This window comes from Heptranchias perlo, chromosome 13 (assembly GCF_035084215.1).
Source record: "Heptranchias perlo isolate sHepPer1 chromosome 13, sHepPer1.hap1, whole genome shotgun sequence".
Lineage (NCBI taxonomy): Eukaryota > Metazoa > Chordata > Chondrichthyes > Hexanchiformes > Hexanchidae > Heptranchias > Heptranchias perlo.
Genome location: NC_090337.1, coordinates 45,274,506 through 45,301,963, shown reverse-complemented (window position 1 = coordinate 45,301,963; position 27,458 = coordinate 45,274,506). Strand labels below are relative to the sequence as shown.

The 27,458-nt window shown below is 40.3% G+C and overlaps 1 protein-coding gene across 5 annotated transcripts in view; it reads right to left on the bottom strand.

Moving 5' to 3' along the window:
* The window catches only part of dock10 (dedicator of cytokinesis 10), a 262,430-nt gene that overhangs the window by 167,665 nt on the left and 67,307 nt on the right, over window positions 1–27,458 (bottom strand). For 2 of the 5 annotated variants that reach the window (XM_067995399.1, XM_067995402.1), the window contains exon 1: window positions 15,748–15,896. The exons of 2 other annotated variants lie outside the window; for them this stretch is intronic. In XM_067995399.1, coding sequence (XP_067851500.1) covers window positions 15,748–15,858 — 111 coding nt within the window. In that variant the 5' untranslated portion in view covers window positions 15,859–15,896. Of the gene's footprint in view, window positions 1–15,747; window positions 15,898–27,458 lie in introns of those variants that run through there. One more of the 5 variants, XM_067995401.1, reaches the window with a different exon arrangement.

The following is a 27,458-nucleotide window of genomic DNA, read 5'->3' as shown; positions in this document are numbered from 1 at the left end:
GTAATAAAGGGCTTCAAAATGATTTTCTTTTGAAGTTAACAATTTGCTTGCTTCCAAGATTTTAAAAAAACACTCCATCACTCAAAATTAAATCCCTCAACATTTCTCGCTGACTTGAAAACGGCAGCACCCAATAAAATTCAAACCATTTTCTAAGAAAAATGAGCAGGTATGAAAACCAAAGAAGCCTGCTCAGGGCTGAATGTGGAAGTATACCTTTAACAGCCAACAGAATCAAAGAAAAACACCAAGGGGCCAGTTGAGATGAAGAGGCAGGATGTGGGATGTGAGGTTTTATACAGAATTTTTAAAAATGCTGTTCTATACTGTCAGTGGTTTGAGAGTTCGTTAACAGGTAACTTGTAGTTGCTCTTATTTTATTAAAGAAAAACACAGTTTCATCACTTATATATTCAAAAGCATTATTTCCCATTATGGGTTTTACATTAGCTGTATCCTCCTGGCTTTCAACTGATGTCTGGCAGATCTGCAGTTCCAGTAGATGACTTAAACATTAGCCCTAACTTCCTGTTGCTGGCTAATTGTAACGCACAAACTGATGGTTAGAAACTTCATTTTCTGCTTTTGTGGTCAAGGCGCAGAGCAGTGCATACTGGGAGCACATATCAGAATATTGTTAGGGCTGCGTAAGAAACATGTGATCTTTGATGCCCGATATTCTGATATGTGCATTGCTCTGCACCAGGAGTCCAAAGGCAAGGACATTTACCCCTAAATATTGATATATTATTAATAGTAGATCTCCTATTACATTGCTCAAGGTGAGACAGAGGATAGGCTATTATATAATGACAGAACATTACACAAAGTAGGACAAATTGTATTACATAATGGATGTGCAGTGCTCCCAGCTAAACAATTATGACATCACCAGAGTGGGAGATATTAAAAGTCTCTCTATTCTTCTTAGCAGGAGAATATTTGCAAAGTTGCATGAAATATGGGGAAATATGAAGAATTTAATGCCACCGCATAGCACAATATGCATGACAGAACTCAGCATTATAACGGGCTCTTGCATATCCCACTCCATCTGTAGCAAATAATGACATATATGGTGTGACATCTTCAGAGCCACCTGGCCCGGAAGCAACATCATCTGATGCCCCAGAAACCGGACGTAGCTGCACAGTGTCACTATTAATTGCCTTAAAAGAAAAAGAAGATACTGGTAAATGTAGAAAAAAAAGCCATGAATAGGCAGTGAGGTAAGCCGTACACAATCTTTATCTCCTGCACCCATGGGTAAACTAACATTACTGTTGTCTTCCCGGCCTAGTTCTATATTGTTAAATTAAGTGTGCAGTGAGTGGCATTTTCTAGGAAAGCATCTTCACTACAGTAAAAGCTTGTGAGACCTTGCTGTGTGTAAACTGGCTGCCGTGTTTCCTACATTACAGTAGCGTTTACATTTCAAAAATACTTCATAGGCTGTAAAGGGACATCCTTAGGTCATGAAAGGCACTATATAAACGCAAGTATTTTTTAAATTTCAATTCTCCACTCTACTCAGGGAGGATTCAAGAGTCAGTTAAAGGATGAGAGTGCAGGAAAGAAATAAGGAGGGAAGCCTGGGGCCATGAGAGATGGGAAGCTGGTGCGGGAGAAAATTATTTTACATTTTAGAAGATGAGACTGAGGAGCATATTGCAAAGTGCAGTGATTTTTTCTTCCAGGTCATTCAATTATTTTGTATGTTTATCGGTTAAAAATTTAATTTTTAATCAGGTAAATAGTGGATTGGCTAGAGCAGGAGGGCTGATCCTGAGACCCACAGGATACATTCTGCCCATTGAAAATTTCAAATTGCTTGCTTCTCACTAAAATAAATGGTTCTGGAGCATCGTCGGCTTTAATGGGTGATCTGCTAAAAGGAAATGAAAGAATCGGACAGATAGAGCTGTTGGCTTAGTGTGAGCAAAGTATGCTGAAACCTGCTTCCCACACACAGTATTGTTGTTCTTCCCCTCCATTTAAAGCCTGTGGTATCATGGATCCCTGAGACAAGTCCTCCTGGGGGTGAAGAGCAATGCGCCTAGGAGTAAAAAGCAGGGGACCTCCTGCTTTGCTCTCACTGAAAGAGTTGGCAGTATTACCTATAATTGACATTATTTTTATTTTGTACATAATAATTACAAACTCTTTTTTTTACAAAAGTTGAACTACCTCACCAGACAGCCAGGTGTCCATTATGATTAAGTAGCTGCATTCGAATGCTGACGAATCGCCTTTAACAGAACATTAGCTTCAAAAGGTGCAATACTTGAAAACTTGTTAAAACTTCGGACAAGTTTTGCGGGTGAAACAATCAGTCTCTAAGGCGCAGAAGAATGGAGTCACAAAATAAATAGAAGTACAACAGTCAGCCGTGGACAAAAGAAGCCGAAAGCTTTGTTTTTGAATTATCCTCCACCACTAGGTCAGCTGTTTCTGGCAGTGAGGTTTTCAGAGATGAGGACTTTTGTCAGTAACATGCACCTGACTCATGGATGGCCCCGTGTTAAAGCTGCAGGGAGGGTTCCCAGTAGGGCTTGGCCAGCCTACCTTGCAGCAACCCAAAACAGCCCTTAATAGTTCAGTATCTCTCCATTTATATTTACACCTGCCACCATTCTCCATGTGCTAAACAGAAATGAAAATAGTAAATATGTCAGCAGCTCACAACACAAGGTAAATTGGCGAGAGAAATGTGTGTTTGTCATTAACTGCAAGTTTGAATGTAAAAGTACCATTCCGCTTACACAGGGTTGCTGAGCCTGACTATGACAGCACCTCTGCTCCCTCTCCCCCTGTACTCCTCCTACAGCAGCCCAACAACCAGGAGATGCTCAGACCTCCCCATGGGCAACAGCATAGAAGGTTGGATAATATATACACAAATGGCCTGCATCTATCACATATCCATTATACACTAGACCAATATCAGTCACACTTTACTATGGATGTAAAACAACCCTTTTTTAAATAAAAAAGAAAGCCAATAACGAATTAGACCCTGAAATTTTTCAATTAAAATAGCCACGCGAATGACCTCAGCAGTTTAAAATCAGTTCCCATTATCTGGAGCTGTCATTTTAGAGAAATTACCTTAAAGCGAAATGCAAAGTGAGCAGTTGAGCATCAGAATTGTGTGCCAGACCCGAGGCTATATATGTATCATGAATGGTTGAATGGACTACTACTAAAGGAAGGGAGAGAATAGAAATTGCAACATAGAGTACACAGGCTGTTTTGTCATGTATTTTGAAAGTGTAGATTGTTGTGTATCTCTTTCCCTCACCCCCTTTCACTTATATGGCTAAAACAGAAATGGGGATTTTTTTATAAATAAGAAACACAGTTCTCAGAATTTTTTTTCTTTCTTTGCATGGAAACACAAGGTGAACATCTGAACATTTCTAACATAAATAGTATTTTGACAGTTTGGCAAAACCAAATGGTAAAATAAGAGAAAACCACATCTTTGAAAGTGCATCTTAAAAATTACAAAAAAAAAACACCTGGCAGCAGTGTGGTGTTAAGCATCTGGTGCAAAACAGTTCCTGCATGTTGATCTAATTCTGTAATATTTACTTACACTACCAAGCAATTTGTTCAATAGAACAGCAAGCTACAATCAGTAAAAATATGCGTAACTGCTTCTCCAAATGCGTTTGATTCCTTGTTCTGAAACGTACTTTATTTTTCTGAGAGATAGGTGCGGCAGGAAAAGCTGTTCTATCATTTCTTCCCACAAAAGTGAACTCTTGGGTGGTTTACAGGTGTGGTTGAAAAGTGATAAACATTGAGTTCAAAGTTCATCAATGACTAGCATTAAAAAATAATTGAGCACGTTTCACCAATCTGTACTTAAATTGTTTAAAGGAGGACTGCATACACTGGGCTTGAGGACAAGAAAAACTGGACAGTCCAGTCTAGTCCAGCCATGCAGCCATATCCTTCCTGTCAGCCAATTAAAGTGTGGAGGAGAAATCCACAGCCAGATTATTTTGTCCTTCCAGTTAGGAAGCATATTAGCAGGGGCAAGACTGGAGAAATCTTAAATATAAAAAGAAATGGGGGAAAATGCAACTTTGCAACAGTAAACAAACAACATATTTAAATATTCTAAAGGCATGGCCATCATCTTATAAAACATTTTTCAATATTTATTTCCCAAACACACATGATAACGTTTCAAATTATGCCATTAGGTTGCAAAGAACAAATTGTGCAGCCTTGTAGGAGGAAATACAAAATACAAAGAAAGATTTGAAAAATCAGAGCCATTTTGTTCGAACAGAGGGGACCATTTTGGGTGTACTGAGACTGACAGCACTTTGGTTAAACATACTGCAGGTCTCAGTAAGAGAAATTTCTTAAAAAACTCGAAGAAAATCGCTTTCAACCTCCAGAAATCTCAGTCACACCAATGTCAGGTGACTACGGGCCGTGCTGCGCCTAAATTTTTGGCGTAAACCTATGTCAGTGCATTATTCGTGTAAATCTAAGAAACTCGCATGAGCTGGTCTTTTGCATGGGGGAGTGAAGCTATATAAATGAGCGGCAGAGGGTTTCAGCAAACGCATCTCGGAAACTGCACCATCGGTCAAGCAAATTCACATGCCACAATGTTTCGGTGTAAAACTGCTGTAAATCATTTACGCACAAATTTCCTTTAAAAATACAGCACAACTCTATTCTCGTAGTTAGGCCGAGAAATTCTCGGCCATAATCTTATCAATTTTCCCACAAAATATCCCATTTCAATGCAGTTTCACAGGTTGCAGAGTTTTCATATAAATATCAGCAAAATCCTTTACTACCAGCCAAAGTGTACAATTTCCAGAACAATGGTCAATCATTTGAACAAGATAAGGCTGGGATTTTTATTTTTGTGTCACTGATATTATGTCTTAAAAACAACCTTTTTTAGTGTACATTCATAGTGGCAGATTTGGTTCCTTCAATATTGGTAAAAATGAGTCTTTGCAGCTGTAGTAGGAGGGAGCTTGCAGACAAGCAAATCACAGGATTAGAGGGCAGGAAAGTGACCTTCTCTAGGCCTCTGCCAAAGTCACTGCACAAGGAACAGTTCAGGATGTATCAATATTTCATTTTCTTTTCCCTTCCTGCAGAGAAATGCCTAGCTTTTGCTTGATGCCTAAATCTCACAGCACAAAGATCAGGAAGTCTCCATGTTGGAAAACAACAACTCAAACCCATGTACTTTCATTTTATAACAAGCACACCACCCAACAACAAATCCCCCTTTGTCTATTACAATAAGCAGCAAAGATGTGAGGACTGGATGTGGATTCAAACCCAGCACAGACTGTAAACATCCTACATGAAGTGATTTTGGATAATCTCCATCTAGTCCTTACATAGAAACATAGAAAATAGGAGCAGGAGTAGGCCATTCATCCCTTCTAGCCTGCTCCACCATTCAATACGATCATGGCTGATACTCTATCTCAATACCATATTCCCGCTCTTTCCCCATCCCCCTTGATACCTTTTGTGTCTAGAAATCTATCAAGCTCCTTCTTAAATATATTCAGTGACTTGGCCTCCACAGCCTTCTGTGGTAGAGAATTCCACAGGTTCACCACCCTCTGAGTGAAGAAATTTCTCTTCATCTCAGTCCTAAATGTCCAACTCCGTATCCTGAGACTGTGGCCCTTCGTTCTGGACCCCCCAGCCAGGGGAAACATCCTCCCTGCATCCAGTCTGTCTAGCCCTGTCAGAATTTTATATGTATCAATGAGATCCATCTCATTCTTCTAAACTCGAGTGAATACAGGCCGAGTCGACGCAATCTCTCCTCATATGATAGTCCTGCCATCCCAGGAATCAGTCTGGTGAACCTTAGCTGCACCCCCTCTATGGTAAGTATATCCTTTCTTTAGGTAAGGAGACCAAAACTGCACACAATACTCCAGGTGTGGTCTCACCAAGGCCCTGTATAACTGCAGTAAGTCCTTAGTGAGTGTAGGCCACTAAGTGATATTGTGTTGACAATGTCACTCAAGATAGGCCACAGGATGGCTGGTTTGAGAGATGAGAAAATATCACACTGGTCCAATAAAGGATGTGCCTTTGAAGTTCAGGCCAAGGGACCCACATTGCTCGGGGCACAGTAGAGAGGATCTGGGAATATTTGATGCTGACATCAGGCAGTCATAATCGTGTTCCACTACCCAGGATTTACATCACTCACCATTATGAGCACAAACATTCACACAAATAAGTTATTAATAAGTAGCAACAATGCTATTTTATATATTTTTTTACATCAATCTCACCTCCACCAATCACACAGGTGATGGCATCGATGCACTACACACAGTGGAGGGTGTGTGTGGGGGTAATTTTGATTTGGGTGATAATGTAAAACAGGCACCATCAGATCAGCCACCCGTTATACATATCTCCTGATTTCATTTCCAAATGAAAATTGGGAGAGGTGTGTAACAGGCGGCTGATACAATATCACCCGTGTTACAGTATCACCCAAAGTCAAAATTAGTTTTCCCCCCACACCCACCCCAAGCTTGCACGTTCACATATTTGTGTTAGGTTCCCCTGTCCCAACTGGGCAAGGATCCTGAATGTATTGCTTGCTATTTCCCGGCTGGTAATTACTTTTAATTTTTACACAGTAATTCAGCCTATGCAGAATAGCAATATTAGGAACATTTCTGTCCATTCCTCCAGCAAAACAGTGCCATCTGAAAGTGCAATAGGTGATACAAGAGTTTAATATTCATGCAGTGATGCACAATTTTGCATCAGGCCACTGAATAAAATTAGTTTTTCACAACATGAAACCTTGCATTTCTTAGCAGCACACATATTCCATTCTACATTCGCCATGAAAGCGTCAAACTGTGTTTATAAATACGATTTTCTGCCATTGTAAATAAATTAGGTTTAGGCAAGAGATGTGAGGGGAGTGGAAGAGAAAATAAAATGGGGCAGAAGATTGAAGAGCTAGTGAAAACAGAAAATGGCCAGAAAAGTTCACAGAAAATGGATTTGTACTGAAAATTAACAGAACTTTAAAAAAAATTTAAAATATGGAAAGTAAAAATATTTTAATCTTACATAATTGTTTTACAAAGGAAATTTAAATATATTAGAAAATGGCACAAGAGAAGCTCCTCAGATGACAGGCAAACTGAAGTAAAAGAGAATGGCAGCACAGTAATAAGTAATATTTAACATGTAAATGATTTAGTTAGGGAACAGAACATAGGATGTGGGTCATCCTTTTACCATTTACGTCTGAAGCAGCTGTCCTTAAATTTCTGTACGGTAGTAATGCTGATGGTCTGCCAGTTTGTCAAGAACTGCACCAAAAGGAATGGCTGGGTAATTGCTTCAGCCAAGTTTTTTATTTAGCAGAACGGTTCCTGGAGTTTCCCTACAGGATTTCCCCAAAAATTCCTCCAGTTTTATCATGGCCAAGGTCATACTGTAAGCTTCAAATACAACATATGCTTCAGTCCTGAGTAATATGGAAACAGGCGAGACTGATTTTGTCCGAGTAATATGCAGTGGAAAGTTCTGTTCTTCTTCGGGGACTTTTCCAGTATGTTGTTTCGAAAACAAATGAATAATTAAATTAGCTTGATTAAATACAAACAATTTATTGCAAATACATACTAAAAGTAATATTTGCTTCGAACATGATTTATTGCCAGAACAAAGAACGAACTCTAATAGCATGACATTTTACCAGTTATTTCCCTCTCTCCATTATCCTTCATACGTCATTGCCCCTCCCTCCTTTATGATCACTATTCCGGCACCCAGTTTAGCCCTTCCCTCCTTTATAATTCCCACTCTAATCCTGAAGCCATATTAGCCCCTCCCTCCCTTACGATTCCCCTACTATTCCTGCAACGATATTACTTTCTTCAGGTAAGCAGAACAATGGCCAACAGCTGCCACCAATGCTGTTCTTAATTAACCATGGTGGCACTTCTGGAGGTTCAGCTCATTCAAGTAGTCATTCCATCTCTCCCCTTGCTCCAGCATGGTGCATCCTACTCACACTGTTCATCATCCAAGCCCATTAATAAAGATTGAAACTCCTAACCCTCTTTTTGAAAATAAAACTCTCTAATGAGCGACTGAGGGTGGTGCTTTTTTAAATTCTAATATTCTTTTGTGAGACAACTTTGCATTTCCGATGTTGAAGTGATTAAACAAAGAGAATGGCGAGTTAAAAAGCATAAATATCTGAAGCTGCCAGACTCGAGAGGAGGGGCCGGAGGTGATACGAAATGAGGTGAGTGCCCAGTTGTGCTCATTTGCATTAGCAAATGCTGAATCACCAAATGGGTCCTCAATACGCTGTCAGTGCAAAACGCTGATTGATTGCATGTATAAACATGTGCCATGGGATCTTTCATGTCCACTTCACGGGGCAGGCAAGGCCTTGAACCTCTGACAATGCGGCAATGCATCAATACTACACTGAAGGATTAGCCTCGATTATGTACTCAATTAGGAGGTTTATTTGAAGTAGGTAATGAACCTCACATTTCCCTGCCTCTGTCTGGGAAAACTCATTGAGGTAGAATTTCCTGGACTCCCCACCTCCTGGGTACTGTCCAGGCCCAGAAGCATGGTCTTTCCAGTTACATGCTATTAACATTGCCTGAGGCATCCACTGTACAGCACCCCTGGAAGGACTTTTCACAAGCAGGAGGGGGATATCAGGCCACCAAAGATAGCAGCCAGAAGGCCCCAGGTACTTTAAAACACCTTGGATTTGGGTGTGTGTGGAGGGGAGTTCAACAATTTAAGAACACTTAGATGCCAGTAGATGGCCTGCCCCTGCGATCCTTGCAGACCCTCGGATTGTTTGGGGTTCAGGCAGGCCATAGTGGCACCCCTTGTTGGGCACCTAGCAAGGATTCTCCCAGAAAAAAACAGCAGGAAGCCTGGAATGCACCCCCTGGAATGCATGTCAAAATATCTGATTAAAATTCAATGTCTAATTGAACAGCACACTCTGTCAATTCTGAAGTTTATTATTGCTTCAATTTTTGGGGTATTACTTTGAAAGATCGGCAAAGTTGGAGCTTTTTCTTGATCCCCACCCTTGGCAATTTTTGCATTACAACAATCCCACGAATTTCAACACCTGGTGCTCAGGTCCCTCCTACACTGTACCTGGAGGCAATGTCTTCTGTTCAATGGATATGCAACTTGCATGAATAATTCCTAGATGCACACTGAGCTGCATTCACTTTAGTCATAGATCAGGCAAATCATGTCTGACTAACCTGATTGAGTTCTTTGATAAAGTAACAGAGAGGGTTGATGAAGGTAATGCAGTAGATGTTGTATATATGGACTTTCAAAAGTGATAAAGTGCCACATAACAGACTTACTTGGAAAATAGAAGCATATGGTATTAAAGGTATGGTGGTAACTTGGATACATAATTGGCTAAGGGATAGGAGGCAGAGAGTAGTGGTGAATGGATGTTTTTCTGACTGGAGAGAAGTATGTAGTGCTGTCCCCCCAGGGATCAGTATTAGGACCATTGCTTTTCTTGTTTTATATAAATGACCTGGATTTGGGTATAGGAAGTACAATTTCGAAGTTTGTGGATGATACAAAACTTGGCAATGTAGTAAATAGTGAGCAGGATAGTAGCAGACTTCGGGAAGACATAGACGGACTGGTGAAATGGGCAGACACATGGCAAATGCAATTTAATGTGGATAAGTGTGAAGTGATGCACTTTGGGAGGAACAACATGGAGAGACAGTATAATCTAAATGGTAACATTTTGAGGGGGGCGGGGTGGAAGAGCAGAGGGACCTGGGGGTGCATATTCACAAATCTTTGAAATAACAGGGCAAATTAATAAGGCGGTTAAGAAAGCTTATGGGATACTTGGCTTTGTAAATAGGGGCATTGAATACAAAAACAAGGAAGTAATGCTAAACCTTTACAAATCACTGATTCGGTCTCAGCTGGAATATTGTGTACAATTCTGGGCACCACACTTTAGGAAAGATGTCAAGGTCTTAGAGAGCGTTCAGAGGAGGTTTACCAGGGTGATACCAGGGATGAGGGACTTCAGTTATGTGGAGAGATTGGAGAAGTTTGGGTTGTTCTTCTTAGAGCAGAGAAGCTTAAGAGGAGACGCAATAGAGATATTCAAAATTATGAGGGGTTGGGATGGTTTCTCCCAATTTGCTCTGTTTCCTCTGGTAAGTGGGTTGGTAACCAAAGGCCAGAGATTTAAAATAATTCATAAACGAACTGGAGGGGAAATGAGGAGAAATATTTTCACAGAGTGAACGGACTATCTGAAAGGGTGGCGGAATCAGATTCCATAGGAACTTTCAAAAGGCAATTGGACATGTACTTGAAGGGGACTCATTTTCAGGGTTATGGGGAAAAAGCTGGGATGTGGGATTACAGCACAGAAAGAGGCCATTCAGCCCATTGTGCCTGTGCCGGCTCTTTGAAAGAGCAATCCAATTTAATCCCACACCCCAGCTTTTTCCCTATAACCCTGTAAATTAATTACTCTTCAAGTAATGTCCAATTGCCTTTTGAAAGTTCCTATGGAATCTGATTCCACCATCCTTTCAGGTAGTGCGTTCACTCGGTGAAAAAATTTCTCCTCATTTCCCCTCTAGTTCGTTTACGAATTATTTTAAATCTCTGACCTTTGGTTACCAACCCACTCATGATTCTGATTCTAACATCCAGCCAAGCATGCCCATATATAGTTGACTATGGTGGATAATGTACCAAAACACCAAACAAGTAAAACAAAAATCAAGTTCAATTCTTTAACTTTTTCACAAGAGAAATCATTTCGTTATCTGTTTCATTTATTGACATTGAACCAAAGTCCAGAAAACCCCATGTTGAAATTTCCACTTGTTGATACAATTTTCTTAAGCTATTTCTTTCAAAAACTTCCAGATGAATGTGTCTTCCTCCTGCCTGGAAGGCAAAATGATGCCCAAGTCTATAATGACAATGTTGGTCCGTGCCCAATTGTGAGGAAAATTCCAAAAACCATGTTATTGAAGCCCATCAGTCAGTCATGTTCTGACGTTACATCTTGGCCATGGTGAAGTGAATCAATTATGTTTATTGATGTGCTATCTTCCCTTTATTGTCCGATAGTTATTGCAACAGTATATTGATCTGTTAAGCTATTAATGTAACAGTCCACAGGATCAGAAATTCCAGAACAGGAGTAGAGGAGCTTTAGCCTGATCCATTAGAGAATATATTCCCCTCACATTCCAAACAAGGGAAAAAGTCAGATCTTACACAATCACTCATCTTGTCATTACTCTATAGCGAGGCCAAGCTTACACAGATCAGATGGCAAGTACACAAATGGAAAAGCTAAGGTGGGAAAGGAGGCAGGTAGTTTGAAAGTCTATGTGAAAACAGTAGAATACTCTTCCCTTTCCATCACAAGCAGTTTAGTTTTGTTACATTTTCAAGTAGTGCGGTCATCACATCTTGGGAATATTTGACATAGGAGGTTGACTCACCTATATACACTTTTATTTTTAAAAATGACAAAGCTCTAAGATTGGTCTGTAACAAAATAAATAAAAATATCCATGACATTATTTATTCATAATCACTAACTGCTACAAAAGATCCTATTCTTTACAACAGACACTGCGTCTTGTGAATTACATAAGAACATAAGAACATAAGAAATAGGAGCAGGAGTAGGCCAATCGGCCCCTCGAGCCTGCTCCGCCATTCAATAAGATCATGGCTGATCTGATCCTAATCTCAAATCTAAATTCATGTCCAATTTCCTGCCCGCTCCCCGTAACCCCTAATTCCCTTTACTTCTAGGAAACTGTCGATTTCTGTTTTAAATTTATTTAATGATGTAGCTTCCACAGCTTCCTGGGGCAGCAAATTCCACAGACCTACTACCCTCTGAGTGAAGAGGTTTCTCCTCATCTCAGTTTTGAAAGAGCAGCCCCTTATTCTAAGATTATTATTTTCTTTTTCCTCAGACTAAATCATTTTTAAAGCATTCTAAAGTTTGTAGCAGGATTGTAAAATGAATGCAAAAATCATACACTGTATAATAGTTTAAATTGGTGAAATTTAATTGTAACTGAGCAAAGAAAAAAAATAAGCGACTGCCCCATTCAAAATTCTTCGTAAACCATTATTAGTTAAGATCCACGTTTAGCAGTGCAAGTTAGGCAATTGTAAACCACCAAGTGGAATGCACACTCTCAGGATGACAGAAGCATAGGTGTCTATTAAAATAACTATGTGCTTCCTAGCAACCACAAGCATGGTCTCAGTAACATCTATCACTGCATTTTAAAAGGTGAGCTTGATAGAATTTTCACTCTGATTCACCATTAAACATTTACTCCGCACATTACAAAATAGTCACTTTTTGTACCATCAGTAACCTTGGTATTTCTTTTTAACCTGGTTAGGCTTACCCAGGTCACATGGCAGTTGCACAAATGGAAAAACGTTTCGTTTGTTAATTACACAGTACAAGCTTGAATTACCTACAGGTTGCTCTGTTCTAACGTGTGGGTCAGGGGTGGTTTTTATCCTCGTGCAATTGTGTATCTGCGTATTCGAGAGTAAAGAGTATCTGATCCTTGGTGATGTACAAGTGAATACATGTTCATTTTCCCCATTGGTTTGGTGGGAAGGAAGTGAAGAGAACATATCCAGTTTTGCAAGCCAGCAGAAACTTGTAAGGGTCAGCCACGGAAACAGAGAGCAAATTTCTGGAATTGGTTTAACAAAAGACTAAATGTTGACCTTTCAAACTGAGTCTTCAATTCTCACCACAACTATTAACAAAGAACCTCAGTGGTTAACATAAAGGTCACTTTGCCAAAGTAAAACTAGATTCTAGCTGTTCCAAAATGTAACTTATTGTCAGGCACAACACACAGATTTCAATATAAGTTATTTTAGTATGAACTGTGTACTGCATACTGACTTGCACGACTGTTTGTGGTTAATAGTAGTGGCTATCACGCATGGACATATCTCAGTCAGATTTCCCTCACAGGCAAAGATAATGGATCCAGCAGCACCACCATCCCAGTGTATTCCTCTCAGCTGTTGATCCACTCAGTTCTGCTCCTCCTGCACGGTGATATTTAAATGGAAACATTCCCTCCCAACTTCAGTCGAGGCTCTCACTGCTGATTAATATCAGAGAGAGAGCCCCGCAGGAAAGTTGTAGAAAGATGAGATTTAAAATCACCAGCAGAAGCCAAGGATGAAGTCAGAGGGATGAGTTGCCATTGAAATACCACAGCGTTGGAGGTGCAAAACAATAACAGGTAGCAATGCACTGGTTGAAATGAGAAATAACAAAGCAAATATGATAACTGGCATTTATGGGGTGTGGGGACCATTTTAATCCACCCCGCCTGGCAGGAATGTGGCAGCCGCACAGTTAAAATCACCTCCGAAATCTTGCTGCTCCATTCTCTCCCACAGCCTCCATAACTGGACCTTTTTTTTGTTAGGTCGCCAACACACCTGCCTGACTCAGGTGGAAGCCTCAATAATACATGCAAATCTGGGTCCTATGATGTCATAGGACTCTGATGGCATTTTAACCATTGACTGAACATGGCACCCGTTCCGCTCAGCAAAACCGATCTGGTAAGAAGCGAAGGCCCTAAAAGGTGAGGCTTAAAATTATCTTTGAGTGGCAAGAGATGCAGGAATGCTCTCCCAGGCCTCACAAGGAAAATCTGGGCCTCTGATGCTGTGTGCTTTTCCCCTCCCGACCCACGAGACCTTACTGAAACCCCCCCTCCCCCAAGTGCCAGCAGGTGGCCTAATCTTTGCCAGCTGGAAGCCAGCCAGCTGCCTCTTTAAGTCTGCTTCATGCAGGCAGCTGGCCAGCAGAATGTACATGAGGCCCAGGAGTTAAAATAGCCTAGGCCTCAAATTGATGACACTGAGAGGGTTTGGCATTCGCCTCGCCCAAGACCCGCTCCGAGTTAAACCCGCCCACTTTGTGCTTTGCAGTTTTTGCCTTGATCTTTGGATGGTCATTGATTTTTCTGCTTCATTGGGTGGAATTTAAAAGGGGCATCCCTTGTGTGGGTCACCCAAAGTGCAAGTACATACACAAGTTTATACAGAAAGTATTTGGGAAAAAATATTGCATCAAGCTGGAAAGAAACTGACAGGCAGCAAAATCTATAGATCACATTTTTTTGTAATCTGCCCTCAAGGTAAAGTTAAACTTCCCTGAATAAGAACTTTTCTTAAGTGCAGGTTCTTCACAGACTAATACACAAAAGCAAAATGAGACCAAGCACACACAAATAAAAAGACTGTAGTGCAAACTATAAAACAACTGCTGAAAATCCTGGAGTAATTTATTCAAATCGAAACACAAATTTGTGCTTAGTTTTTTGTCAAAGGTTACAATCTTTTTAAGCCTTATTCAGAAACCAAAAAAGAAAGTATTTTAGATTCTATACATTAGCCCTACAAAAATAAGGAGGTGAACATTGGAATCCATGTTGAGAGAAAATACACTTCTCTGTATTTGGGAAGTGTTTCAGTCAAAGATTAAATAGATCTTATTCTATCAACATGATCATCCATTTTTGCTTCCAACTATTAAACTTTTGAGGACCATCAGTAATATTTTTGTGCAAAATTAAAAATTAAAAGTAAAAAGCCAATAAAGAATTTAGTTACACCAGTGTATATCTGCGTAATTAATAGTAACTATTTCCTCTTTCACTGCAAAATGAACAGTGCTGGGATGTCTTACAGTCTGACCATTTAGCTCTCTCTTTTGTGCTGCTTTAAATAAAAACAAATAATCAAGTTACGTCAATAATTCCCTTTTCACTGACATGCAAGTACGGGACATTGCATTCAACATCAGAGTAGGCCCTGTGTTCTGACAAGGTGCCAGTTTAACATAATGGACCAACATGTCTGAAAGTTATATATCAGAGTATCCAGCTGCATTATACATGCAATATAGTATGCTGAATAGGTTCTGAAACTTTTCAGTGTCAGTATGCTTAGCAGCATTGAAAATACACATTTTAACACATAGCATCTAACAGTGGAGAATTTGAAGAAATGAAACTGGAAAGTCCAGCACAGAACCTCACTCAGATTTTGCAATGAAAAGTAGTTTTTTAAAAAAAAGACTGTTCTAGAAATGACACTGTTGGGCTTCAAATGGTTAAGAAACTACAGAAAAAAAACTTGCAACAAAGCCTTTGTGCAGTTTTACTGCAGAGCACCACAATTCTATATCAATATACAAATTGTTCGCATGCATGAGAATCAGTTGTCACACTTTCCCACAAGTCTGATTTCAAGATCTAAAATTTTCTGAAGTAAAGCAAACCATTCATTTACAAGTACATTTGATATATGTTTCTCTTCTATAAAGCATGGTAATTGTTCTACAAGACATTACTTATGCTATTGCTTTGTGTTATTGGGCTCACATACACTTCCAGCTCCAGCTTGAGTTATAGCTAGTAACCAAATAAAAACATTTCAAGGCTTTGTTCTGTTATAAAACAAAAAACACTCAGATTAAAAATGTCATCACCAGAAAGGTGGAAAGTGCCAAAAGGTACATGGTCCCAGCAACACTAACGTCTCTTAAAACTACAGGGCCATATTCTTAAATAGAATGTAAAATAAACAGCTCTATAGAAAATTAAGCCTAATACATACTATACTGAATCTCTGTTCCTCAACATGACCTCCTATCCTTTTCAGAGTTCGTCGTTTTCTCCGAAAATCGATGCTGTGGTCTCGTTTGAAAACTTTAACTCTGAAACTCATTTTTTGTGTTATTATCTGCAGGAAAGCCAAAAAGCAACTCAATCCACAAATGGCTGCAGAATCTCAGTTTGAAGAGAATACAGAATCTGCTTTCACATAGTCATTTGCCGTGGGAGGGGAAGTACATACATGTACATGAGAAACGTATGTCACAATGCGAATGCAGAAAAGGAAACAAAAACCAAAATGCAGACCATTATCTGGTGACACAATACGGATATTGCTGTTGACGATTACTTCTTTCAACATATTCAAAATAGCCTTGATAGTATATGAAATACCATTCAGCCCATCTCTTCCTTACCCCATGTCCAATTTGCAATATCTCTTGAAGAAAGTGACTAAAATTCCCACTTGACCATTCCCTCCCAAAATCCATCAAACCTCCACAATATCAAATGTCACTGTACATTCTCCAGTATGCTATCCTGACCACCAACACACCACAGATAATATTTCCATGGTCACGGAAGCACAAGAACCAGCATGTTTAATAGAGTGTTTGATTCGACAGGTCAATAATTATTCCTAAAACCTCCAACTCTATTTTGAATGATTTTTTTTTAAAGTTAATCAACATGGCATTAGAAATACTTTTGGTGAGAATCTATTCCACAAATTCACACCAGTCGAGAATTATTTTCTTCCAAACTTTTAAGAAAAAGAATTAAGAAAAACAAATCACAAGACTGAATACAGAATATGGATGTGCGATGTTATTAGTCTGATCGATGCTACAGAAATCCAATTGGAAATCACATCTTAGTAAGACACTCAGAATACACACACAGCCCACTGAAACACCCGGAAATATTCAATATTAGATGAAATTGCAATGCATTAAACTTGGCAGTCTCTTGTATTACTGAAATCCATGTGATTATTAAGCCTGATATTCCAGATAATCCTACTCTTTTCTACCTTCAAAATACTGTACAGAAGTAAAAGTACATTTACAAATATCAGATCATTGTGGAGAAATATGTTGCAAAACCACAAGTTATACTTTGCTCAATTTCATGCAAGCATGACAGGAAACACCAAACTTTATCCATTATGGTGTGTGTTACTAATTTTGTACTTCCTGTGTCTCCATTTCACAGAAAGCTAAATGCAAAAGAGTTAAGCACCTTCATTGTTCACCTATTAATATATACTCAGTATATATTAATAGGTGAAATTACCAGCTAAGTCATTTTTATCTAAGTAATATCACATTTTGTAAAAAAAATCCATAATTTAAATGGAGTAGCATGATTTTTTCCATTCTTTCAGCTGAAAATAAAATAGAACCATTCTATCAAAGCACACTATCATATCTTTAAAAACTCACAGTGTGTCACAGGATACACGTTTTAGAACAATCGGGATGTTATGCCACATAACACACTCTCGGTTACTGGGACACTAACTTACAGTGACCAAATAATTCAAATTCTGTTAGTACTTTGGAATTTTTAAATCAGTGTTTTTGGGATTGAATCCTAAATGTACATGCCAACCATCAGCTCTTCACACTGGTATCAAAGTTTTAGGGACCCAGTCAGTGTGGCAGCATTTAAAGGCAAAAGTCAGCACAAACAAAAACATTCTCTTCCCCCCCTCCCCACCCCAATCTTTGCTTCTATCCCAAGTGCTAGACTGGTTCGATCTCTCCCCGTTACACTGCAGTCAACAGAAGGGCAGAATTCTCTGGAGAACAGGAGTTCAAGTCCACACTGTTCAGAGGCTACAATCCCTGCCCCAGCATGAGCAGCGTAGAGAAGTGAATGCAGACCAGGACTGAGCTAGGGATGGAATGAATGATAACTGAAGTGGATAAATAAAAGGGAAAAGTCAATGGCAATTGAAAGGTGCAAACTGATGACAAGTGAAGGGAAAAATGGGAGAGGGAAAGTTAAAAATGAAAGCTATTTAATCAACGACCTTTCCTCCAACAAAGATCAGAGTTAGAGTTGTTTGCTGATAATTCCAATGTTTAGCTCCAGTCAGAATTCCACTGATAATGAAGCAATCCATGCCAGGCTGTGGCAAGGCCTAGACAACACCCGGCCTTTGACTGGAAAGTGGCAGGTAACATGCGTGGTACATAAGTACAAGGCAATGATCATCACCAACAAGAATAAGTCCAACCATCTCTTCCTGACTTTCAACAGCAACACCATTGCTGAGTATCCCACCATTAACATCCTGGGAGGTCACTACTGACCAGAAGCTTAACTAGACAAGCTATCATCGCCGTGGCTATGAGAGCAGGGCACAGTCTAGGTACTTTGCGATGAGTAGCTCACCTCCTGATCCTGCAATGCCTTTCCACCATCTATGAGGCTTAGGTCAGCAGTATAAAGCTTGGCTCAGTGGTAATATTCTTTGCTCTGACTCAGAACGTTATTGGTATAAGCCCCATGCCAGCATCCGAGCACATCATATAGGCTGGCGCTTGAATGGAGCACTGAAGGAGTTCGACATCGTTGAAGGTGTCATTTTTCAAAGAGACATTGGAGGAGAAATTCGACATCATTGTGCCCATTTTTTAGGCGAAAAATCAACGTTGGGGAGACAAATTTTCCGTCACGTTCTCCCGTGCTCCATCTCCCCGGAAGTATGCTGACTGCCAAATTAGAAGTTGGCAACTTCTAGAGTGCAGGGTGCCTGCCTGAAACAGGCATTAACCACCCTGCATTCTCAATCGGCGTTAGGTCCCTCTGCCTTGTTTAACTAGGCAGACTATGTTCAGCAGTTGAACCGGTGGTCCTTAAAGCACCATCGAGGAAGAGGTAACAATTTTTTTTTAATAGTTTTATAGTTTCATTTCTGTGGAGCCAGGAGCAGAAGAACACAAGAAATCTGGCGTTTTTAATAGATTTACTTCATCAACCAATGGCCTCAATTTCTTCAGAAACTTATCTAATTATTTCTTAAAGTCATCCATGCTGTCTTTTTTTTTTATTCGTTCATGGGATGTGGGCGTCGCTGGCGAGGCCGGCATTTATTGCCCATCCCTAATTGCCCTTGAGAAGGTGGTGGTGAGCCGCCTTCTTGAACCGCGGCAGTCCGTGTGGTGACGGTTCTCCCACAGTGCTGTTAGGGAGTTCCAGGATTTTGACCCAGCGATGATGAAGGAACGGCGATATATTTCCAAGTCGGGATGGTGTGTGACTTGGAGGGGAACGTGCAGGTGTTGTTGTTCCCATGTGTCTGCTGCTCTTGTCCTTCTAGGTGGTAGAGGTCGTGGGTTTGGGAGGTGCTGTCGAAGAAGCCTTGGCGAGTTGCTGCATTGCATCCTGTGGATGGTATACATTGCAGCCACTGTGCGCCGGTGGTGAAGGGAGTGAATGTTTAGGGTGGTGGATGGGGTGCCAATCAAGCGGGCTGCTTTATCTTGGATGGTGTCGAGCTTCTTGAGTGTTGTTGGAACTGCACTCATCCAAGCAAGTGGAGAGTATTCCATCACACTCCTGACTTGTGCCTTGTAGATGGTGGAAAGGCTTTGGGGAGTCAGGAGGTGAGTCACTCGCTGCAGAATACCCAGCCTCTGACCTGCTCTCGTAGCCACAGTATTTATATGGCTGGTCCAGTTAAGTTTCTGGTCAATGGTGACCCCCAGGATGTTGATGGTAGGGGATTCAGTGATGGTAATGCCGTTGAATGACAAGGGGAGGTGGTTAGACTCTCTCTTCTTGGAGATGGTCATTGCCTGGCACTTGTCTGGCACGAATGTTACTTTCCACTTATGAGCCCAAGCCTGGATGTTGTCCAGGTCTTGCTGCATATGGGCTCGGATTGCTTCATTATTTGAGGGGTTGCGAATGGAACTGAACACTGTGCAATCATCAGCGAACATCCCCATTTCTGACCTTATGATGGAAGGAAGGTCATTGATGAAGCAGCTGAAGATGGTTGGGCCTAGGACACTGCCCTGAGGAACTCCTGCAGCAATGTCCTGGGGCTGAGATGATTGGCCTCCAACAACCACTACCATCTTCCTTTGTGCTAGGTATGACTCCAGCCACTGGAGAGTTTTCCCCCTGATTCCCATGGACTTCAATTTTACGAGGGCTCCTTGGTGCCACACTCGATCAAGTGCTGCCTTGATGTCAAGGGCAGTCACTCTCACCTCACCTCTGGAATTCAGCTCTTTTCTCCATGTTTGGACCAAGGCTGTAATGAGGTCTGGAGCCGAGTGGTCCTGGCGGAACCCAAACTGAGCATCGGTGAGCAGGTTATTGGTGAGTAAGTGCCGCTTGATTGCACTGTCGACAACACCTTCCATCACTTTGCTGATGATTGAGAGTAGACTGATGGGGCAGTAATTGGCCAGATTGGATTTATCCTGCTTTTTGTGGACAGGACATACCTGGGCAATTTTCCACATTGTCGGGTAGATGCCAGTGTTGTCGCTGTACTGGAACAGCTTGGCTAGAGGCGCAGCTAGTTCTGGAGCACAAGTCTTCAGCACCACAGCTGGGATGTTGTCGGGGCCCTTAACCTTTGCTGTATCCAGTGCACTCAGCCATTTCTTGATATCACGTGGAGTGAATCGAATTGGCTGAAGACTGGCTTCTGTGATGGTGGAGATATCGGGAGGAGGCCGAGATGGATCATCCACTCCACACTTCTGGCTGAAGATGGTTGCAAACGCTTCAGACTTGTCTTTTGCACTCACGTGCTGGACTCCACCATCATTGAGGATGGGGATTTTTGCAGAGCCTCCTCCTTCAGTTAGTTGTTTAATTGTCCACCACCATTCACGACTGGACGTGGCAGGACTGCAGAGCTTTGATCTGATCCGTTGGTTGTGGAATCGCTTAGCTCTGTCTATAGCATGTTGCTTCCGCTGTTTAGCATGCATGTAGTCCTGAGTTGTAACTTCACCAGGTTGGCACCTCATTTTTAGGTATGCCTGGTGCTGCTCCTGGCATGCTCTTCTACACTCCTCATTGAACCAGGGTTGATCCCCTAGATTGTTGGTAATGGTAGAGTGAGGAATATGCCGGGCCATGAGGTTACAGATTGTGCTGGAATACAATTCTGCTGCTGCTGATGGCCCACAGCACCTCATGGATGCCCAGTTTTGAGCTGCTAGATCTGTTCTGAAACTATCCCATTTAGCACGGTGGTAGTGCCACACAACACGTTGGATGATGTCCTCAGTGCGAAGACGGGACTTCGTCTCCACGAGGACTGTGCGGTGGTCACTCCTACCAATACTGTCATGGACAGATGCAATTGTGACAGGTAGATGGGTGAGGACGAGGTCAAGTAAGTGTTTCCCTCGCGTTGGTTCGCTCACCACCTGCCGCAGGCCCAGTCTGGCAGCTATGTCCTTCAGGACTCGGCCAGCTCAGTCAGTAGTGGTGCTACCAAGCCACTGTCAGTGATGGACATTGAAGTCCCCCACCCAGAGTACATTTTGTGCCTTGTCTCCCTAGTAACATATTCTGCAACTCCGTTACCCTTGGGTGTCAAAGCTCCACTTAATTCCAACCTTACTTCTAATGCCCTAATTTTTAAACTTTATTCTTCAGTATAATAACTAACCAAATGGTATCCAGGTCACGGATGGACCAGAATCGCTAAAACCTTCTTCGAGGAAGGCAGTTTTTAATCAATTCTCCTCCAAGTGTAACACGCATTCATGTTCTGCTGTGTGTCATAATTGAAAGTATTCAATTTTACTTTTTAAAAAAATGTTCACTTTTAAATTGATTTGTAATATGAACGCATGTTAAATTGGTTACATGCTGAAAACCCCTCTTTGCTCTTCAGATTAGTCTGCTTTCAATCTCAAGCGATCGTTTACAGACCCAACCAATGAAGACATCAGCTGTCAGCAGCACTCGTGACAGGTTCAAAAAAATGGCAGGAACTTCTCCCTCCCCGAACCAGATGAAACAATTGTAACTAAATGATAAAAAAGGAAAATAAATTGTATTTAGGGTGATACATCAGAACTAAACAGAAAACAAAAACCTAAAACCTAAAAACGTTTGAACCCTTCATTATACTGCTGAACAATTTTGCATAAATTTTATCAATTCCCTTCACAACGTTTAAAAGTTAACTTAGATAACCTCAAATTCTCTTTCCTAACGAAAATAAGGCCAACTTCTCTAACTTTTCATTAAGGGGTCAGAACTGCACTCAGCGTCCCAGGTAGGAACTGACCAACCCTTTATACAGCAACAATACAACCTGCTTTGATTTGTACTCCATCCTTTTGCACCCTTCTTGTGTGAATTTTCTGTTCACCAAGCAGATGATGAAGATAGAGAGTGAGCCATTTCAGCCATCCAGTGTCAGTATCAAACACTTTCAGGTCAAGTACAGGGTGTTTCTAATGACATCGCTCGATAGCTTCCGACAGACATGTTGGATTACGAGTGATAAATGCGTTTCCCTCGATTTATGTTAAGTGGCACTAACTTTGTCAGGTTATCATTACAAAATGATATTAATTTATTCATGTCCTTTTTGCTGATTGAATGCTGCTGATGCTGTTTCAAGTCTCAGGCGCTGCACAAGCAGATGCGACTCTGAATCTTGTGGGTTTTTTAAAGTTTGCTGGCTAAACTTTCAGAACTCACTCGCCATAATCCCTCATCCCTCCCTACCCAACACACACATTTTTACTTATTGGTGATGGGTTTGTGGTAAATTCTGAATTATTTTGCGAACAATAAATGTGTTTTGAGGTTGAGCCGAGGCTGCCTAGTGCTGTCTTTCCGATTACCCCTCACACCCTGAAATGTTACACACCTCCCTGATTCCAGTTTGTTTACAGTATTCTTTCTGACTTTATTCGCATTTACGGATTCTTGGTTCCAGTTATTACCGGTGATCAAAGCTTCTTACCTTCAACCGAACAGTTTCCAAAATGAGTGAAATTGGTTTTCATTCTAACAAGTTAATATCCGCGATTTTAACCAGCGAAACAGTTAGGGCTGTTTTTAAATTTAAAAAAAAATATCCTTATGTTCAATGTGAGTGTTTTATAAAACTTTTGGTCGCTTGGTTTTTCTTCAGTCTGTAGCTCACATGTCGTCATCCCGAATCACAGAATAATATCGCCTTTGATGAAATCTAATTTCCAGTTTCTTTGACAAAAGATTCTCTAACTGACATTTGATTTAGTTCAAAGCAACTGGGAAAATTTTCAACATTATTATAATTCAGCACAAATCTAATATCCAAGTGCCGCTCTCCTCGTTTTTTAAAGACCTGGTTTGATACCTGCAACAAGATGAGAGCTCACACCGCATTTTACACAATCCAGACAAATGGCACATTGCTTTGATTATAAAATCATGGCCTAACGGACTAAATTATATTTAAATGCTGTTTCGTAAAAGTAACAATTTATATTTTGTGACTACGATCTGTGAATAGATTAAACTTCTTTGCAAAATATTAACAGGGAGATTCCTCCTTCATTCCCTCACTGTGCACTGCCATGGGTACAGTCCTGCACTACTGGACCATTTAAGGACATGATGCATCTCTTTATTAGAGTAGAGTTGAGAAGACAAAGCCCACTATTTTCCTGCATCGTTGTATTTTTATGTTAAAGATATATTTCTAACGACTGCGAGCTTTTGTCAAGTGCTTCAGATTTAAACTTTATTACAGTAAACTCTTTCCCGACTGTAGCCATTCTCCGGTCAGTGTACGTGTATCGTGATCATCGGCAGACTGACTCTGAATTGGTGAGTTTGACGTGAAAGTGAGATGTCAGTGGTGGAAAGGACACAAGGACTCTCATCTCAAAGATACCAAACCCGATACTGCTGCAGTTTGACAGACGGTGTGGGAACATAATCAGTTTCTACCCCTTTTCTGCTTTTTCAAACTTTTTAAGAAGTCATTCTAGTGGGATTCTGCCAAGTTTGAAACAGAAAGTCAAAAGGAAATTTAAATGATGGCTAATAACAAATAGAATCTGCTGATGTGTCTACCTGTGTGACCCTATGGTAATTCCCAATGCCAGATACCCATCGTTCCAATTGGAAAGGAAGAAAAGACTTGAAGATGGCAACAAGAAATTGAGGGTTGAGAGAGGATTGCACAAGGTAAATTTGTTCTTTCCACCAGCAGAATTAGTGTCATTCAAAATAGTTCCTTAACTAAAGATGTGACAATTATATTTGTCTAAATGGCAAGCCACATGGAAGTAAATCTTGAACTGTATTTAACTTCTGTTTTTTTTTGCAAGTCATTCAAAAAAAACCAACAAGGGCCCTTTCAGCTTGGTGGTAGCACCGCCTTGTATCATTTGCTAAGTTCACATGATTATGACATCATACAAAGGTGGCAGATGGTTGTTTTGCGGTTTGGCCCTATACTGAATCCCTTACACAAGGCACGAGTGTATTGTCCTATCCAACTTCATAGGAGTTTATTACTCGGTTCCTACACTAGCTCCAGTTTTCTAAATGAGGTCATTTTTTGTGTTGTTTGAAATGTTTCCAAAAGGAAAAGCTTAAAAAAATAGTGCAGAGCAGTGACTGTCACATTTTTTTTGCACCACAGTTGTAATACCACCTCATTTGTATCTCAGGTCATTACGCTAGAATTAATGGCAATACATGTTTGCCTAACCCAATCACTTTTTAAAATTCTTTTACACTTCGGAAGTAGATTTGAATTTTGGTTGTTGGCTCTTTCATCTGCAAGTAACAGGCACGTTCCGTGACCCATTCTGTTTGGGGGTCATCATTAGGGGCTGCTCAGTTTGTAAGCATTTGAATTCATGTTCCCACGTCAAGTTCTAAACCCACCGCAGAAAAATGTTGAATAAAATGTATCACTCTCAAACCAGATTTTATCGTAAAACAAGTATATTACACTAGCCATAGTCTGTGTAATCTAAACAGAATCTGTCCTAGACCACAAATATAGGTTTCCAGCAAAACAGCTTCAATCTTTTACAGTTTTTAATTTATCCCAAAATTGCTACGAGGTAGATTGCCTTCAACCAGTTCTTTTAAGTATTGAGCATCAATAATGCCCCTCACCACAAAATATTTGAAGAGGTTTTTTTTCTCATTACACCTCTGTGAAGCATGTTGGGATGTTTTCCAATGTTAAAGGCACTTTGTTGTTGTTGTTAAGTAAAACATTGAATCATTATGGAAATGTTGGAAATAAAAATGTTACATTCCCAAGTTACAAAGATAATTGATGTGTTGAATATTGGTAATAGAGCTAGTTGGTTGGCACTGTGTTTTTGCAGTAGCTATGCTCTGTGGCATGGGTCAGACCATCATTAATTTAGTCAAGTAGCATATCGTGTGTCATCCAAGCATGAAAGACAAACAACTAGAAGAACTGTGGGTAGTTTACCATGAATAATTATATGAAGTAAAGTTTTTAAAATAAATATTGATAACTGTGGCTTGAAGAATTATATGTGGGCAGGGACACTGTGCAGTGGATTAGCACATTGTCATAGATTTAAAACTCAATCCCAAAAAGAATTAATTATTTTAACCTGAATTCAAAAGTACAATATAACATAGTTCACAGTAAAATTCTCAATCATTAATTCCAACTCCATGTTACAACCTAATAATTGCTGTTGTGTCAATAAATATTTGATGATTATGTAATCATCTTTAGAGGCTTTGACCCTTCAGCCCTGACAACTGATTCTCATGCATGCGAACAATTTGTATATTGATATAGAATTGTGGTGCTCTGCAGTAAAACTGCACAAAGGCTATTTATTCTTTAGTAAGTTCCGTACCTATTCAGTGGTGATTTGTTGTTTATTTTAAAGAAATATTTTTGTATTTCAGCCCATCAGGGACAAGTGTGATACTTCCAAGTTGGATGATTTCAGTATGACATTGAGAAGTGATTTATGCTTGAGGTAAGACTTAATTATATAGATTAGTTTCAAAAGAGGAGGAAGCAAAATGGATGTCCGGAAGGATGAAATTCTAACAAGAGTCAGCTTGTCTGTTGGTACCCTCTCACCTCTGAGTCAGGTGGTCATGGGTTCAGGCCTTGAGCTAAGCTAATACTTTGGCTGTTACTGGTTACAACTGGTACTGAGGGAGTGCTACATTGTTGGAGGTGCCTTTTTTTTTAAAGATGAGCCTTAACTCAAGGCACCATCTGCCTGTTTAAATCAACGTAAAACATCCTAGCCAGTGATTTCCACGGGGGTTCTCTCGATCTCCCACTGAAACCTCAGCGGAAATGGCAGCGAAATGGCCATTTCTCTGGGGTTTCAGCTCGTCTTTCACAAGTACGGGCAGAGGATCAGGGAATCCCATGGAACTTCCATCCTCTTATATTGTACTGGGAAGCAATCTACTCTCAGCCATCATCAAAAACAGAATAAGAGGTCATTCATCTTGTTTGCTGTTTGTAGCACCTTGCTGAACACAAGTTGATTGTGGTGTTTGCCTCACAATAGTGACTGCACTCCATTCGGATCATATTATCAAGGCACAGATACAGATTATACAAGCGAGCATTGTCGAACTTGTTTCTAATGGCCAAATTTGGAACTGATTTCCAGTAACCTCCACAGGGTAGATGCTGTTTACGCTGTTTATCTGGGATTTCCGCCGATCTCCTGCCACAGTTACGGTGGGAGAGCGGGAGAACCTTCCTCCCCCAGAAATTACTAGCACACAAGTTTGAGGTGGACATTAGTTGGTCATTGCACAATTGCCTTCAACACAGATTCCACAGTACATGAAACAAACAGTACTCTATTAAACCAAATTCAAATAAGTACAACATTTTTGAGAGCAAAACTAAGATTTGTGGCAATTCTATCACAGAAAATGCTTTTCAGTTCATTTACAGAGAGACGGGTGGAATTTTTAGTGCATTTGGCACTGAAATTGAATTAAAGCGTAGGCAGCTGGCTCATTAGCAGTATAGACAACATCAAAAATTGAATTTTAAGCCTTTAATACACTAGCCATTGCATTAAAAAGTTAAATAAATCTATTTTGTTCACTTCAAACATGAGTTGCATTTTTGAAATCTGTATCATTGTATCCTAATACATAAGTTTTTAATGCATTTTACAGAGGGGATTGGCTGTAGCTTTTAAGGGTAAGTTGCAAGGTTATCAATTACTCTGGAAAATCTCATTCAACAAATATTCATACCAACATGTTTCTTGCAACCTTATAGCTGTAGCAGAACGAAAATCACTGCTAAAACATCAGCATCTTGGCCAACTATGGAAGTAAAGATCTCTCAGTGATGATACCATAGACGCTGAGTGATTGTTACCTTATTAGATTTTATTGTAGAAAGCTTCACACAAATGAAGTATATTTCTCTTCAGGTGAACAGAATCCTGTGTCTACTCACCCAAGAACATACTTGTAAACATCAAGCATATTATTATTTCTTTGATATACTAACCTCCTTTAAACTTTATGATCTCCTATCTGTAAAATCTGAGTATCAGCATCCTGCCATTAGTCCCTCTGGCACTCAGTTTCTGTCCTCGGAGAAGAGAAATGTCTGAGTAATTAAGTCAATAATAAGTCCTTGCCAATGGAGCACCACCCTAATTCTAGCTGTGTTTTAATGGGTTGCATCTAATTTCATAGAATCATAGAATGATA